This window comes from Pongo pygmaeus, chromosome 2 (genome assembly GCF_028885625.2).
Source record: "Pongo pygmaeus isolate AG05252 chromosome 2, NHGRI_mPonPyg2-v2.0_pri, whole genome shotgun sequence".
NCBI classification, from domain to species: Eukaryota; Metazoa; Chordata; class Mammalia; order Primates; family Hominidae; genus Pongo; species Pongo pygmaeus.
Genome location: NC_085930.1, coordinates 120,616,864 through 120,634,865, shown reverse-complemented (window position 1 = coordinate 120,634,865; position 18,002 = coordinate 120,616,864). Strand labels below are relative to the sequence as shown.

Here is an 18,002-nt window from a genome sequence, read left to right as displayed (position 1 = left end):
TAATCCCAGCTGCTCAGAAGGCTGAGACAGGAGAATCACTTGAACCCGGGAGGTGGAGGTTGCAGTGAGCCAAGATCTTGCCACAGCACTCCAGTCTGGGTGACAGAGCAAGATTCTGTCTCAAAGAAAAAAAAAGATATATAGATATAGATATATAGTTTCCTTTATATAAAGCCAGTCACAAAAATAAACCTAATACAGTGTGATTCCACTTACATGAGGCTTTGATAGTAGTCACATTTATAGAAACAGAAAGTAGAATGGTGGTTACCAAGGGCTGAGGGAAAGGAGAAAAAGAAGAGTTTTTATTTAATGAGTATAAAGTTTCAGATTTACAAGATGAAAAAGTTAGGGAGATGTGTTTCATAACAATGTGAATATGCTTAACACTACTGATATGCACACTTGAAGATGGTTAAGATGGTAAATTTTATGTTATGTGGTTTTTATCACAATTGTTTTAAAAAGGGAAGGATTAATAAGTTATACTACATTAAAATTCTATTTATGAAGGATACTATGAAGAACGTGAAAAGGCAACTTACCTAACAGAAGACATTTGCAACATAAATAACCTTGAAAGTTCTGGTATCCAGAATAATATAAAGGACTCCTACAGATAAATGTAAAATAGCCCAGTAGAAAAATGGGCAGGAGAATGGAATGGGCACTTCACAAAGGAGGTATTCTAATAGCCAGAAAACATATGAAAAGGTGCTTAACACCATTAATCAGGGAAACTCAAATTAAGTGATATCACAACATACCCATCAATATGGCTAAAAATTTACAAGACTGACAATACCAATTGTTGGTTGGGAGGTAAGGCTCCCAGAACTCTTATACATTGCTCTTCAGAGCGTAAATTGTCACAACCATTTGGGCATTATCTTGTTGGGTATTATCTAATAAAGTTGAACACACACACACACACACCCGTATGATCCAGCAATTCAACTCTAAATTATATAGACAAAATTCTAGAAAATGCAAAACTCTAGAGGAATACATGTAACATGGTCACCAGAAGACCTGTGCAAGAATGTCCTTATAATAGCCCCAAACATGGAACAATGAAAAATAATCCTAACAGTAGAATGGAATACTCCAAAGCAAAGAAACAGAATGAACAGCTCACAGAGCAACATGTATGTGTCTCACAGACATAATGTTGGGCAAAGGAAGCCATACACAAGAGTACATAATGTATGCTTCCACTTAAATAAAATTCAAGTGAGGGGGGCGAATGTAATTTATGGTTTAAGTAGTGTGGATAGTGGTTACTCTAAGGGAGACTGGGACTGAAAGGGAGCACCAGGAGTGTTTCTGGATGGCTGGTGATGGTCTACTTCTTGACCTGGGTGCCGATTACATGGGTGAGTTTATGGTATGATAATTCACTGAATTCTATAATCTTTGATTTTTGAAATGTTCTGTATTTATCTTACTCTTAAGTAAAAATATAAATAGACAATCAAAAGTGGACACCATGTACCAGGAAAAACTGGCACAGTATTTGGCTGCTGAATGCCAAGGATGAAGAAATAATTCAACTGATATTCAGGAAGAAAAGGCAAATCCCATGAAAGAACAAAATTAAATCAGGCTTGCCTAAAATTTCACCTCATCATGTTCAGTGGTAGAAGAAAAAAGAACAATGGCTATAATCTTTGAGGGAAAGAAAATGTAATTCAACAATATTGTACTTTGTTAAGATGTCATTCAATTTTATATCAACAGTAGGCATTCATTCATCTTAAGATGTCTGTGCTATCTCAAGAATAATACACTGTGTGCTCACGTGCAGTGGCTCATGCCTACAATCCTGGCACTTTGGGAGCCCGAGATAGGAGGATCACTTGAACCCAGGAGTTCAAGACTAGCCTGGACAACACAGTGAGACCCACTGCACTGCAGCCTGGGTGACAGAGTGAGACCCCCATCTCCAAAAAAAAAAAAAAAAAAAGGAAAGAAAGTAATATTACGCATGTGTTACTTATGTTAAGCTGTAACCCAGCTGCTGCTGGTATTCCAATTAAGAATTCACTCTGGGATGGACAGTTAGCATTCCCATTAGAAAAAATCATCCTCCAGATGTGGCTAATACAAGTACTTCTTTATTTGTAACTTGACCAAAAACATTGCTTTGCTAATTAGTACCCTGAATATCTGAAATGGCTTTCTATTGGTAAAATTAGTGACCTATTAACTACCAATGATAAATATTAGTAATGGGCTTTCACTGGTAAAATGAAAGGTATATATGATATAGGGATTGGGTAAAGATACCTTAGAAACACTTCATGCTCTTATATGGATAGGGTAAAATCAATTTAGATCTTGATGGTGCTTGACACTTGAACCCTAAAAGGTCTCAGTTTGGGACTAATGTGTTACTCACCAGAATGCTGGGAACAGCATCCATCCAGAACAGAGTTCACCGCTGTCACCATGCACTGACCACACCATCCTGCTCTCGCCGCACAGCCTGCCCAACTCCCTGCTAGCCCAGGAACTTCCTGAGAACAAGGGCATGTCCCCCCTGCCTTTGTATCCCCCCCACCCACAGCATGGTGTATGGCATATAGTAGGCACTCCATAAATGTTTGTTGAATAAATAAATAAATTAGTGAAGAGATGAATTAGTGGGTGTGAATTACAGTTTTTACAAAGCTTGATGTAGTCCGGAAGTCCATCAGCCAGGGCATCATTTGATTCATGAGAGAGGCAAAGAATGATAAATGACTTTTGAGTTCCAGTATTGGGGATAATCAATGTCTGCTAACTTCCGCCTCCTGTGTCACCCATCCCATGAGCTTAAATATTGGTGGCTCATGCCTGTAATCCCAGCACTTTGGGAGGCCGAGGCAGGTGGATCACCTGAGGTCAGGAGTTCGAGACCAGCCTGGCCAACACGGCGAAACCCTGTCTCTACTAAAAGTACAAAAATTAGCTGGGCATGGTGGCGTGTGCCTGTAATCCCAGGTACTCAGGACGCTGAGGCAGGAGAATAGCTTGAACCCGGGAGGTGGAGGGTGCAGTGAGCCAAGATCACACCACTGCACTCCAGCCTGGGCAACAAGAGTGAGACTCCATCTAAAAAAAAAAAGTATATATATATATGTGTATATATATATATATATATGTATATGACATAAAGTCAAAAGGCACCTGGAACACAGGCAGAAGATGAGTATGTTCTCCTCTCTCACTTTTTTTTTGTGCAGGAAACATTGGCTTAGTATTTAATATTAGAGCAAGGATCTGGGAAAGGTCGGCTTACCCTGGCTGTGGCCTTGACCTGGACACTTACAGTCTGAGCTACGTGTGTTTGTTTGTGCGCATGCATGTGTGTGCGTGTGTCTGTGTATGCGTGGATGTGCATGCGATTGTGTGTGTATGTGTGTGTGTCTCTGTAAGTGTGTCTAAGGTTCTGCCTCCAGAGCTCCCTGAGGCTACAGCAACCCTGGGCAGAAGCCCAGGGCCCCGAACTAAGCTCTTCCTGTCTCCCCAGGTTCGCAGGTCAAGGTCCTGACTTAAAAACAGGTTGTCAGTATATCACAGTTTCCCCAAAACCTCAAATGAAGACAAGAATGAGTGTTTACAATTAGCCTACTTATGAAGAAGTATCCAAAGCTTATTTTTCTCCGCATGGGGAACAGTAACATTTGTTATTTACCAGATTTCAACCAACAAGCACATTCTGCCCACAAGACGGAGAAGCCCAGCTCTCTGCCTGTGGAGGTACTGTATCTCTCACCTCCCCTCTGCCTTCCTGAGTCTGCACTCTGACTCAGATCATTCAGCCATCCTTCTAGCTCTGCCCTCACCCGACCCTCTCTGTGAAAACCTGTGCTAACACAACACGGGGCCTTCTGATTTAGACAAACAAGTCTAGGAAATGTAAGCTTTGTGGCTTCTCCTGGCAAAATGCAGGTCATTCACTGAGCATTTATATTTAACTGCTACTTTTGGAAAACAGAAGAGCACAGAAAGTCATACGTCAGGACTGAAAAGTGCAGGCTGGCTTGTGCACTGCTTTATATTTTATCAGAGTGGGATGTGGCTGGGGGCTGCAGGAGACAGGCCAGAGTCCAGTATCTGGGGTTCTCCCAGGGCTGCTACTTTCCATCTTTTTTCACTTTGCTGCCTTTCTGGAAGCCCCACACGTACCCTCTTTTTTTTCCCCTCTGTTCTTGGCTACACAGCCTTTAAAAATAGTAATTTTAAAAAAGACAACCAGACAAGCCAGAAATAACCACTGGTTCAATAAACCTCTGAACAAATATGGCAATTTTTGTTACTGACAAGGAAATTCTAAATTCAGTTTCAGTCTCATGCTTTCTTCTATGAAGGAAATTAAGTCTAAAAGATGGAGAAAAACAGAAATAGAAGTTAATTTAAGAAAACAAAATAATACCTGTAGAAATGAGAAAAGAGCAAAGGAACTCACTGAGGGGACAGCTAGTTTGCAAGTGAGCAGGTGTGCTGCCCCGAGGCCTCACTCTCCTCCCCATCTCAGGGCCCCTGGAGGCAGCACACAGCATGATGCAGATATCAGGACAGGATATGCCTGGTTTTATTTTTTTTTTTTTATGTTTTTGAGACAGAATCTCACTCTGTTGCCCAGGCTGGAGTGCAGTGGGGTGATCTTGGTTCACTGTAACCTCCGCCTCCTGGGTTCACGTGATTTTCGTGCCTTAGCCTCCCAAGAAGCTGGGACTACAGGCATGTGCCACCACACCTGGCTAATTTTCATATTTTTAGTAGAGACAGGGTTTTGCCATGTTGGCCAGGCTGGTCTCAAACTCCTGGCCTCAAGTAATCGGCTCGCTTTGGCCTCCCAAAGTGCTGGGATTACAGGCATGAGCCACTGCACCTGGCCAGACGTGCCTGGTTTTAAACCCCGGCTCTGCTTCTTTCTGGTGTCTGACACATGCAAGTCACTGAACTTTGCTGTACCTCAGTGTTCCCATCTATAAACTGGTACTTGCCATTTCTACGGAATTCCAGACTTGTGAAGATTAAATGAGATGAAGTGTGTAAAACTATGGTAGAAAGGGGCACAAGGAAACTTGGGAATGATGGAAGTGTTCTATATTTTAGTTATAATGGTGGTTTCATGAGTGTGTACACCTGTGACAGTTCAGATAAATTTATACTTTTTTTTTTGGAACGAAGTTTCGCTCTTGTTGCCCAGGCTGGAGCACAATGGCGCAATCTCAGCTCACTGCAACTTCTGCCTCCCGGGTTCAAGCGATTCTCCTGCCTCAGCCTCCTGAGTAGCTGGGATTACAGGCGCCCGCCAACATGCCTGGCTAATTTTTGTATATTTAGTAGAGACAGGGTTTCACCATGTTGACCAGGCTGGTCTTGAACTTCTGACCTCAGGCGATCCGCCCGCCTCGGCCTCCCAAAGTGCTGGGATTACAGGCATGAGCCACCACACCTGGCCAAATTTATACTTTAAATGAGTACAGTTTATGGTATGCAAATTAAACCCGATAGGGTTGTGAAAAAGCAGGCCCAAAAAACAACTCCCAGAAGAGAGACAGCATGGAGTGAGTGTTTGGTTTATAACAGCTTTGTTCTCAATGCCTAACTGGGGAATGTGTCTTGTTTCCGTGGCTGTGTCAGATCAGGGAAGGGAAAAAGAAAAGCCGTACATTTGCTATTGGACTCAGAGGTGGCGAGGCTGGTGGAGGGAGGTCCAGCTTGGGGTCAAGCACTTTCCTGATACTGCAGCCCAGAAAGCAACAAACAGAACCAATGGAACTGGGGGTAGGGGTGGGCCTTTCTGAGCCTGTCTTCACACTTGGCGGCAGATAGCCCTGTGACATCTTTTCTTTTCTTTCTTTCTTTTTTTTTTTTGAGACAGAGTCTCGCTCTGTCACCCAGGCTGGAGTGCAGTGGCACGATCTCAGCTCACTGCAACCTCCACCTCCTGGGTTCAAGCAATTCTCCTGCCTCAGCCTCCCGAGTAGCTGGGACTACAGGCGCAATGCCACCACGCCCAGCTAATTTTTGTATTTTTAGTAGAGATGGGGTTTTTCCATGTTGGCCAGGGTGGTCTTGAACTCCTGACCTCAAGTAATCCTCCCGCCTCGGCCTCCCAAATCGCTGGGATTACAGGCATGAGCCACCATGTCCGGCCCCAGTGGCATGTTTTCAAGGTGTAACAAGGGGCAGATTATAGAGAAAGTCTATGACTCTCACTTCCTGGGTTGTCTGTGTTAGGCTACTCTTGCCAGCAGCTGTTCTCTCCCACCTTAGTCACAGAAAGAGGATAAATGGCCTCATCTGGAACTAGGAGCAGAGGCCATAGAACCACTGAGTCCTGAAGTTAGGAGACAGCAGAGGTGTTGAAGGCAATGTGAGGCCAGACTGGGAAAGGGATCAGCATGCCCAGGGGACCACGAGGGCTTCTTAGGAAGGCCAACACTGGGAGCATGTGGCCAGGGATGGTAATCTGGAGTGCTGGGAGGTCACAGACTGTTGTTAGGATGCAATTGTCCAAGGAAAAAGCATGGCCTTGAAGATAGATATGGGGCTTGGCATAATAAGAAACAAGAAGCCCAAAGGAAAACACACCTAGCATGACAATCTGCTGCATGCATGCTTAAGGAGCAAACCATCAGGACTTTTCTTTTCTTTTATTTTTGAGATGGAGTTTCACTCTTGTTGCCCAGGTTGGAGTGCAGTGGGGCGATCTCGGCTCACCACAACCTCTGCCTCCCAGGTTCAAGCGATTTTCCTGCCTCAGCCTCCCAAGTAGCTGGGATTACAGCATGCACCACCACGCTCGGCTCATTTTGTATTTTTAGTACAGATGGGGTTTCTCCATGTTGGTCAGGCTGGTCTCAAACTACCAACCTCAGGTGATCCACCCGCCTCAGCCTCCCAAAGTGTTGGGATTACAGGCATGAGCCACCGCGCCCAGCTGCATCAGTACTTTTCTGTAATTAGGGCAACAACCAATTTTAGTTAGATTCTGAGTACATTAGAGAGGGCATGACAGACATTTCCTGCTGCCAAACTGGGAATGGAAACCAAGAAGAAGATGTGTGGATTCTGACAGGAGTATGGAAGACTAAATGGCCAGAACCAGACCTGAACTCTAGGGACCAGAGCTAGAGAAGTACCAACACACAGAGGGGAGAAATGGCAGTTAAATAAGTCCTCGCCCATTTCAGTGAATGGTCAAGACGAAAGTCCCTGTGCTTAAGTGAGAGACTGCATCCCCACCACTTAAGCCTGGAATGTTGCTTGTGAACACACAACCTGGGCAGCGTGTGGCTGAGGGACCCTCCTACACCATCCACTCCCTCACCTTTTGCTACCCACCAGGTACGCGTGCCACACACTAGGAAGCTACCAGCTGCGTGGGTCTCTATCAAGTCTGAAAGCCACACTGGCCACGCCCTTCTGGAAAGACCAGCTGCTGGTCTCCAGAATCTGGGAAGCCTGCTGGCAGAGATTAACTTCTCACGGTTGAAGTCACAGGCTGCCGTTAGTTATTCATGGTAACAGGGGCTAGAGTTAATAACACACAAGGAAGCAAGCAGCCAGTGTCATGCACAAATCCCTTTAGATACCTTAGGTGAAAGGGCCTGAATAGTCTCATTGATCAGCATATAGGTGAAAGAGAATGAACATTTACTGACCCCCATACTATATTATAGGTCCTGTTCTAAATGATATATTCATAGGAACCTCATCTCTAAGGTATCTCTGTGATAACTAGTACCTATTTCTTTAAATATGGGTACTAAGGGCCGGGTGCAGTGGCTCGCACCTGTAATCCCAGCACTTTGGGAGGCTGAGGTGGGTGGACTGCCTGAGCTCAGGAGTTCAAGACCAGCCTGGCTAACATGGCAAAACCCCATCTCTACTAAAAATACAAAATTAGCCAGGTATGGTGGCGCATGCCTGTAATCCCAGCTACTCAGGAGGCTGAGGCTGGAGAATTGCTTGAACCCGGGAGGCAGAGGTTGCAGTGAGCCGAGATCGTGCCACTGCACTCCAGCCTGGGCAATAGAGAGACTCTGTCTTAAAAAAAAAAAAAAAAAAAAAAAAAAAAAAAAAAGGTATTATGGGCAAATTAAGGCTCAGGAAAGTCAAGAAAACGGTTTTCTCTTCCTTTCATCCTTTCTGTCATTGTTTAAATAAGCTCAAATCTCTTGTTGTAGGAATTTTTTTAAAAAGTATCTTAAAAGAAATCACCTTAAAAATAACAGCAAGCAAGCAAACAAAACAAACCCCCACAACCTCTTTGGACCTCTGATCTTCTTCCAGCTCTATCCTTTGTATTCCCTATTCCTCTTCATGCAGCAGCAGAAATCTGAACCTGAGTTGTCGGTCCTTGGCCTTCTTCCTCCCTGCATCTTATTCCTGTATGCATTGCAGTGTGGCTATGGTACATCCCCCGCCCTTCACATATACACTGAAAACACAAGGCTGTCAGAACCTCCTTCACACAGTGAAGCCAATGCATACATGTTAGCTTTCATTTACTTGTTTTCTATAGCCTCTGGGTTTACTGAGCACTTCCTCCATCTGGAAACACACTTCCTGTAAAACGTCACCTTCTGTGACACCTCAATTTCCAGTCTTTATCTCATCATCTACTGCTTTTCTGTGTATTTGAGGAACCCAGTTTCCTAGAGTTTCCTTTAGGTTTGAGACAGTGTTTACTCAACTTGTATACACAGCACCTAGGATCCTGCCAAATGATGGGATGTGGAATGGATGAATGGATCCATGTCCAATCAGCCAGTACAACAAAGAGTGATTATCCAAACCCAGATGGATCCAATTCCAAAATCCTTGTTTGACCCACTCCCCCAAGTTGACTTTTCTCCAATTTGAAGCAATTCATCTGGCAAAGATACTCTTGTAAAACACACACACACACACACACACACACACACACTCTTCTTACAATGACACCGATAGCTTAAATGTTAAACCCACAGACACTGTAACAATCTGTATATCCAGCCCAAGGATATAAACCAGAATTCCTACCCAACAGCTTAAAGCTTTAACAACTGCATTGCAATGGGAACATAAAGATCATTTCAGACCCGCAAAACCTGCATTTAGTGCTCATTTGACTCGGGCTAGCAAAGAATCCATTTGGCTGTGGGTGTGGCTTATGAGATGGTGCAACTTCAGCACCTCATCGGAACATTAACAACTCTCAGGGTGGGTATGGGCCTGCTTCAAGGCGACATGTTGGACCAACAGGAAGCTTGGTGCTTATGCTTGATTTTCTTGGGCAGGTGAATGATCAGAATTGGCAAGTAGCTCCTGCCTGGCACAAAGCAACAGGAACAGAAGAAAGATGAGGAAAGTTCTAGAAGATTGCTCAAGTTGTGCTTTCAGCACTTGTCCCAGTCTGTAACTTGTTATTAGGTGTGCAACAAGGCAAGTAGAAACACCCAGAAAGTTGTTAGAAACTTTTGCAACAATTTGACAGGGGAATTTTATGTCTACTTAATTTACAAATTGTGTTCATATTTGGAATCTACTTTATTTTATATTAATTCATTTTTATTGCATTTTACTAAAGTATTAATCAGCTAATGACTACAAAAAATGTGTAAGAGTCCACAAAGAATTTGAAAAGTAGTGAAATAGAAAACAACAAAACCAACTCATTAAAAGACACTGCAAGTGTGAAAAGATAAGCCACAGAATGAGGGGAAATACTTGCAACACATTAATTATGAACATTTCATGTAAAAATTCTATAATATGTAAATAACCAAATTCAAATCAATTAGAAAAATGGGAAAAGTACCTGGACATTTTACACAAAGCAATTCTAATGCCCTATTAACATGTGATAAGTGCTTGACCTCACTATTATCAGAGAAATGAATATTACAACTACAAGTCACCACAGAGCCGTCACCAGACTGGCAGTCCTAAAGCTGATGAGGTGCTGAACGACAAGGACTCTCAGACACAGCTGATGGGAGAGCAGACTGCGCAAATACTTTAGAGAACACTTTGGCAGCATCAGCTGCAGCTGAACACACACATACTCCATGGGCAGCAATTCTACTGCTAGGAACCAACTGAAATGTGTTCACATGGGAACCAAAGGAGGCTGAGGACAATTATAGCAGCATAGTTTGTGACAGCCACAAAATGAAAATAAGCAAAATGTCCACCAACAGCTGATTGGATAAATAAATAGTGGTGTATTCACACTGTGGATAGTAAATAGCAGTGAAGACTATAGTAGCAGTGAAACCACAGCTTCAGGCAACAACATGAATGAATCTCACAGGCGTGACAGTGCCCTAGGTCTCATCTGAGTTCTCTCATGGGATCTGCAGGACATTCCAGGAACAAACTGTCCTAAAAGTTCAGTAACATCATGGTGCTGGAGTTTTTCCCTCTATAGAACCAGCTTGGTACCCAGATGTCATGGGAGGTCAGGGAGGGAGTTCTTGAAAAAGTCTTGGAGTGAGAGAACACTGTGAGATCAGGGAACAATTCAGGGTCTAGCATGAGGTCCGAGGTATAGGAGTCACAAGCCAGGTCAGCCATGGGGCTGCCCCAATTGCCTGCTGGCTGCTGTGTCCCTGTTGGGGTGGGGAGGCCAGGCCTGGCTGTGGCTGGACACAGCGATTTCTGCTGCTGGAGAAATTCCCAAGGGGCTGGGCAGCAGGGGTTAAGGAGGCTGCAGTAACCTGGGACTCCTAGAAATGTGATGTTGATGGAATGGGGACATCTGGGGAAATCAGATCAGGTTTGGGGAACTCAGTGTCCAGTAGGACTCTTTTTAGTTTCAACTAACTATTCAGACTCCACAGGTCACACCTGGCATTTAGAAGGTTCCAGGCCAGGGAGCAGAGCAAGGCCACCAGGAAGCAGCAAGCAAGTCTCATCCGTGGGAATAGCCCTTGCAGCAGTTCCATACAGCTGTCCTGGAGTTCGTCTCCTTGCTCCACCCCTCACCACCCCTGCTTTCCTCCCAAGATTGCTCAGGTGGATCAGAACTCATATGTGTGGTGTGGATCAATAGTGCTTGGAAGCCCCATGCCCCACAAGAGTCTGAATGTCTTGCAACAACCCACAGAATAGTTCTCAGGGTCCCCACAAAGGTCACACTCAAATACAAGAATCACCACCCTCAGGGCAGCCCAGAGCTGGGCTTTCTAACATGTATTCATTATAGTCTTCCCAGCCCAGTTTACCAATTGGGGGTCATTTTCACCAGAAGCAATGCTGCTTTGTACCACAGCTGATGTTCCGACTTGACCAGGTTTCCAGGGAAATAAACTAGAAAGTTAACTCAAGGTCAACTGTGTACTTAGAGAAGAAGTGGAGATTTTAACTTGTTAACCCTTTACTCCCAGCATGGAAGATGAAGAGCTCAGTTGCACATTTGAAATGCTACAGGAATCCCCAAGTGGAGATGTTGCTAGGTCCAGAGCTCAGGAGAAAGGTCTGAAAGCCTCTTTTCAAAGGCACCTTGGTGGAGAAGAGCCCACTGCATGCAGCCAGCAGCAGTGGAGCCCTCTGCCAGCACTGCGTGGGCACGCGAAGGTGGCCCATCCCTGGGCTGCTTACCTTTCCCGCAGGCCTGCACCAGGCCGTACCACTCCCCACAGCTGTTACATAGCAAGGTGAAGGCGGTCTCCCGGTGGCCCATGATGTGGCCTGGGGCGCACACGTACAGCAGTTCATCCCCCATCTCCAAGCCGGTGCGGCCCTGCAGGATGGTGTTTGGGAACGAAGGCGGGTCTCCACACGGCTTCTCTGAGGAGAAGGAATCACAGTCAGCTTTTCCAAACTGTGCGGAACTTTTTCAGCCTATGAGAAAACAGACTTAAAACACAATTCTCCCCTGCTGCCCACCGTACCCTCAACTGTGATCACAGGGGCTGTTTCTTGGTCACCCTGGCAACTCCAAGGCCTGGCAGAATGCCTGGAATAGAAGAGGCACTCAAAAATACTTGTTGCATGAATAAACGCGATATAAAGTGCTATAACTGCATTTTTAAGTTGCCAAACAATGTTACCTTCCAATGTCTCCTTGAAAGGAGGGTCTGGAGATACATACCTAGCAGCAAGCTCCTTTTTGCCATATTTTATAAGTGAATAGGAACTCTGACAAAGGCTAAATGTTACAGACTATGGAGTACAGCAGAGGGTACCTTTCCCCCCTCCCCCACCCACAACCTCAACACCAACAGCAACACCGTTATCAGTTTGGTATATACAAAAATTACACACACACACACTATATATATACACAAACACATATATACACACACATATATATATAAATACATACTTTTTTTAACATAAATGGGATTTATATCATATGTATTATTGAGTACTCTGCTTTAAAAAAAATTGATTATTTTTTAGGTTCACAACAAAGTTGAGCAGAAAGTACAGAGAGTTCCCCTATACCCCCGACCCTTCCACGCACACAGCTTCTCCCACTATTAGCATTCTGCACCAGAGTGGTCCGTTTGTGACAACTGATGAAACTCTACTGATACTTCATTATCACCCAAAGTCCATAATTTACCTCAAGGTTACCATAATTTACTGTTAGTGTTGTACATTCTATGGGCTTTGACAAATGCACAATGACACATATCCACCATTATTGTATCATACAGAATAGTTTCACTGCCCCAAAGTCCTCTGTGCTCTGCTTATTTATACCTTCCTTCTCCCTAAAGATTGCAACAGCTGATCCTTTTACTGTCTCCATAGTTTGCCTTTTCCAGAATTCACATAGTTGGAATCATAGTATGTAGCCTTTTCAGATTGGCTTCTTTCACTTAGTAACATGCAATTAAAGCTCCTCCATGTCTTCTTATGGCTTGAGAGCTCATTTCTTTTTAGCACTGAATACTATTCCATTGTCTGGATGTATCACAGTTTATTTATCTATTCACCCACTGAAGTACATCTTGGTTGCTTCTGAGTTTTGGCAACGACGAATAAAGCTGCTATACATATCCATTTACAGGTTTTTGTGTGAACATTAGTTTCTGGTTCATTTGGGTAAATACCAAAGAGTGTGACTGCTGGATTGTACGGGAAGAGTATGTTTAGTTTTGTAAGAACTGCCAAACTGTCTTCCAAAATGGCTGTACCATTTTGCATTCCCACCAGCAATGAATGAGTGTTCCTGTTGCTCCACATCCTTGCTAGCATTTGTTGGTTTGTGTTCTGGATTGCAAATATTTTCCCAAGTCTGTGACCCATCTTATTCTCTAGACATTGCCTTTTGCAGAAGTTTTAAATTTTAATGAATCCCAGCTTATCAATTATTTCTTTCATGCATCATGCCTTTAGTCTAAGAAGTCACTGCCATACCCAAGTCATTTAGGTTTTCTCCTATGATAACTTCCAGCAGTCTTACAGTTTTGGGTTTTACATTTAGGTCTATGGTCCATCTCCAGTTAATTTTTGTGAAGGGTGTAAGGTCTGCGTCTAGGTAATCGTTTTTGCATGTGGATGTCCAATTGTTCCAGCAGTTATGTAAAAGAGACTATCTTTGCTTCATCGTATTGCCTTTTCTCCTTAGTCAAAGATGAATCAACTATATTTATGTGGGTCAATTTCTGAGCTCTCTACTCTGATCCATTGATATTTGTCAGCTCTTTCACCAATATCACACTGCCTTGATTGCTGTAGCTTTATAGATGTCTTCAAGTCCAACAGGTTCAGCCCTTTGACTTTGTTTTTCTCCTTCAATATTTAGTTGGTTATTCTGGGTCTATCACGTCTCCATATAAACTACAGACTTTGTTTGTTAACCCATTTATGCCAGAGGTTGCAATTTTTTGTGTGTGAAAAATCAGACCTTGGCGATGACCTTGAGCAGTAGGATATAAATAACTCCCACCAGCTTAGCATTCCAACAATGGAACACGAGGCGTAAATGGGTTAATATCCATAAAGGTAACTTGCTGAATTTTTTATTGGGATGTGTTCAATCTATAGATCAAGTTGGGAAAAACTGACATCTTCACAATCCATGAACATAGACTATTTCTCCATTTATTTAGTTATTCTTTGATATATTTCATCAGAGTTTTATAGTATTCTTCATCTAGAGCTATAGATCTTGTACGTAATTTGTTAGATTTATACCTAAGAATTTCATTTTTTCTTGGGGTGCTAATATAAATGGTAACATGGTGTTTTTTGGCTTTTTTGTTTTTTTGAGATAGGGTCTCACTCTGTTGCCCAGGCTGGAGTGCAGTGGTGGGATCATGGCTCTCTGCAGCCTCGACCTCTTGGGTTTAAGTGATCCTCCCACCTTGGCCTCCCAAAGTCTTGGGATTATAGGCATGAGCCACTGCACCCAACTGGTAATGTGTTTTTAATTTAAAATTTCACTATTTAATTGCTGGTCCACAGGAAAGTGATTAACTTTTGTACGTTAACCTTGTAGCCTGCAATTCTGCTATAATTGTTTTTTTAAAAAAATTATACTTTAAGTTCATGTGCAGAACGTGCGGGTTTGTTACTATAACTGCTTATTAGTTCCAACTTTTTGTTGTTGTTGATTCTTTCAGATTTTGTATGTAGACAATCATGTTATCTGCAGACAAAGACAGTTTCAGTTGTTCCTTCGCAATCTATATTTTCTTTTCTTATTTTATTGTATTAGCTAGGCTTTCCAGTACAATGCTGAAAAGCAGTGGTGAAAAGAGACATCTTGCCTTGTTTCTGATCTTAGCAAGAAAGCCTCAAATTTCTACCCTTAATCATGATGTTAGCTGTAGGTTTTTTTGTTTTTTTGGTTTTGTTTTTAGATGTTCTCTATTGAGTTGAAGAAGTTCCCCTCTATTCCTGGTTTGTTAGGAGTTTTTATCATGAATGGGTGTTGGATTTTGTCAAATGCCTTTTCTGCATCTATCAATATAATTATGTGATTTTTCTTCCATAGCCTCTTGATGTGATGGACCATATTAATTTTGAAGACTAGCCTTGCACACCTGGGATAAATCCCACTTGGTTTTGGTGTACAAATCTTTGTACACATTGTTGAATTTTGTTTGCTAATATTTTGTTGAAGATATTTGCATCTATGTTCATGAGATACATTGTTCTGTAGTTTGTTTTTTTTTTTGAGACGGAGTCTCGCTGTCGCCCAGGTTGGAGTGCAGTGGCATGATTTCGGCTCACTGCAGGCTCCGCCTCCCGGGATCACGCCATTCTCCTTCCTCAGCCTCCCGAGTAGCTGGGACTACAGGCGCCCGCCACCACGCCCGGCTAATTTTTTGTATTTTTAGTAGAGACGGGGTTTCACCGTGTTAGCCAGGATGGTCTCAATCTCGTGACCTGCCTGCCTCAGCCTCCCAAAGTGTTGGGATTACAGGCGTGAGCCACCGCGCCCGGCCCGGTCTGTAGTTTTTTTTGTAATGTCTTTGTTTGGTTTTGGTGTTAGGGTAATACTAGCCTCATAGAATGGCTTAGAAAGTATTCCTTCTGCTAACTTCTGGAAAAGATTGCAGAAAATTGGCATAATTTCTGCCACTAGTGAACCCTCTGGGCTTGGTGCTTTCTTTGGAAGGTTGTAGAGAATTGGCATAATTTCTGCCTTAAATGTTTGGCAGAATCCACTAGTGAACCCTCTCGGCTTGGTGCTTTCTTTGGAAGGTAATTAGTTATTGATTCAATTTATTTATTTATTTAATAGCTATAGGCCTGTTCAGATTGTCCATTTCTTCTCTATAATGGGACAATTTAATGTAGGTTATCAAATTTGTGGGCATAGAGTTGTTCATAATATTCCTTTATTATCCTTTTAATGTCCATAGGATCTGTAGTGATGTCCCCTCTTTAATTTTTTTTAAAAGCATAACCAATTGTTTAATCAGTTTTATGTGACCTATGAGCCTTCAGAAATAAATACTTGAAGAACCAGGGAAAACTGTTGATTTTTATGTTTAGATTCAAAGAAGAATGGACAGCTGTGTAGAAATGTGATTGGACAAAAGGGGTATGATCTTATGGTAATATACTAAAGGAGGAAACCCAGCAAGGTTTGTTTGTTGACCTTCTTGTTGGCCTCTCTGTGTAGCATTCTTTTCTCCTAGATATAGGCAGAACCTCTCTGGAATATAGGTCTTATGACCTATTACCAAACAAGGTAGGTCAAGTTATTTCTTTCAGGCTGGGTGCTACACAGAAAGGTGGGAGAAGGTTAGAATAATATTTCTAGGTTTTACGGCTTGCTTTGGGGTTTCATTTTCAATATTAGTAATTTGCATCTTCTCTCATAGTCTGGCTAGAGGCTTATCCATTTTATTGTTCTTTTCAAAAAACCAACTTTTTTTCCATTGATTTTATTGATTTTATGTTTGTAATTTTACTGATTTCTACTCTAATTTTTATTACAGTCATGTGCCACATAACAACATTTTGGTCAAGGAGGAACTGAATATATGATGGTAGTCTCGTAAGATTATAATGGAGCTGAAAAATTTTTATCACCTAGTGATGTAACCATTGTAAAATCATAGAGCAATGTATTATTTATGTGTTTGTGGTGATGCTGGTGTAAACAAACCTGTTGCACTGCCAATTGTATAAAAGTATAGCACATACAATTATGTACAGTACAAAATACTCAATAATGATACTAAATGACTATGTTACTGGTTTATATATTTACTATACTATACTTTAATCATTATTTTAGAGTATACTACTACTTATTTTTAAAAAGTTAACTAAAACAGCCTCAGGCAAGTCCTTCAAGAGATATTCCAGAGAAGGCATTGTTATAATAGGAGATGACAGCTCCATGTGTGTTACTGCCCCTGAAGACTTTCTACTGGGACAAGATGTGAAGGTGTCAAACAGTGATATTGGTGATCCTAACCCTGTGTAAGCCTAGGCTAATGTGCATGTTTGTGTCTTAGTTTTTAACAATAAAGTTTAAAAAGTTAAAAAAAATTTTTTTGAGACATGGTCTTGCTCTGTCACTCAGGTTGGAGTGCAGCGGCATGATCATGGCTCACTGTAACCTTGAACTCCTGGGTTCAAGTGATCCTCTTGCCCCAGTTTCCTGAATAGCTGGGACTATAGGCACAAGCAACTGTGCCTAGCTAATTAAAAAAAATTTTTTTGGCCAGGTGCAGTGGCTCACGCCTGTAATCCCAACACTTTGGAAGGCTGAAGCAGATGGATCACTTGAGGTCAGGAGTCAAAGACCAGCCTGGCCAACATGGTGAAACCCTAAAATTACTTTTTATACTAAAAATACAAAAAAAATTATCCAGGCGTGGTGGTACACTCCTGTAATCTCAGTTACTCGGGAGGCTGAGGCAGAAGAATAGCTTGAACCCAAGAGGCAGAGGTTGCAATGAGCCGAGGTTGTGCCACTGCTCTCCAGCCTCACTGATGGAGCCAGACTTTGCCTCAAAAAAAAATTTTTTTTTTTGTAGACATGGGGTCTTACTATGTTGCCCAGGTTGTTCTTTAACTCCTGGCCTCAAGAGATCCTCCTGCCTCAGGCCTTCCAAAGTGCTGAGGTTGCAGGCATGAGCCAGTACACCCAGCAAATAATTAATAATAATAATAATAATAATAATAAATTTAAAAAATAAAAAAGTATAGAATAAGGATATAAGGAAAGAAAATGTTTGTACAGTTGTACAATGTGTTTTTGTTTTAAGCTCTATTATTACGAAAAAGTCAAGTTTTAAAAAATTAAAAATTTATAAAGTAAGTTACAGTAAACTAAAGCTAATTTATTACTGATGAAAAAATATTTTCATAAATTTAGTGTAGTCTAAGTGTACAGTGTTTATAAAGTCTGCAGTAGTATACAGTAATGTCCTAGGCCTTCACAGTCACTGACCATTCATTCACTGACTCACCCATGGCAACGTCCAGTGCTGCAAGCGCCATGCATGGTAAGTGCCCTATATAGATGTATCATTTTCATCTTTTTTTTTTTTTTGCGTTTGTTTGGTTTTTGTTTTGGGGGTGGGGAGATT

At 42.3% G+C, this 18,002-nt stretch overlaps 1 protein-coding gene across 2 annotated transcripts in view; it reads right to left on the bottom strand.

Moving 5' to 3' along the window:
- SUSD5 (sushi domain containing 5) overlaps positions 1-18,002 on the bottom strand; it is a 73,153-nt gene that overhangs the window by 13,997 nt on the left and 41,154 nt on the right. Inside the window, exon 4 of one of the 2 annotated variants that reach the window (XM_054483785.2) lies at positions 11,590-11,778. The exons of the other annotated variant lie outside the window; for it this stretch is intronic. Within the exon in view, the coding sequence (XP_054339760.1) occupies positions 11,590-11,778 (189 nt within the window). The remainder of the gene's footprint in view (positions 1-11,589; positions 11,779-18,002) is intronic. 2 annotated transcript variants of the gene reach the window in all.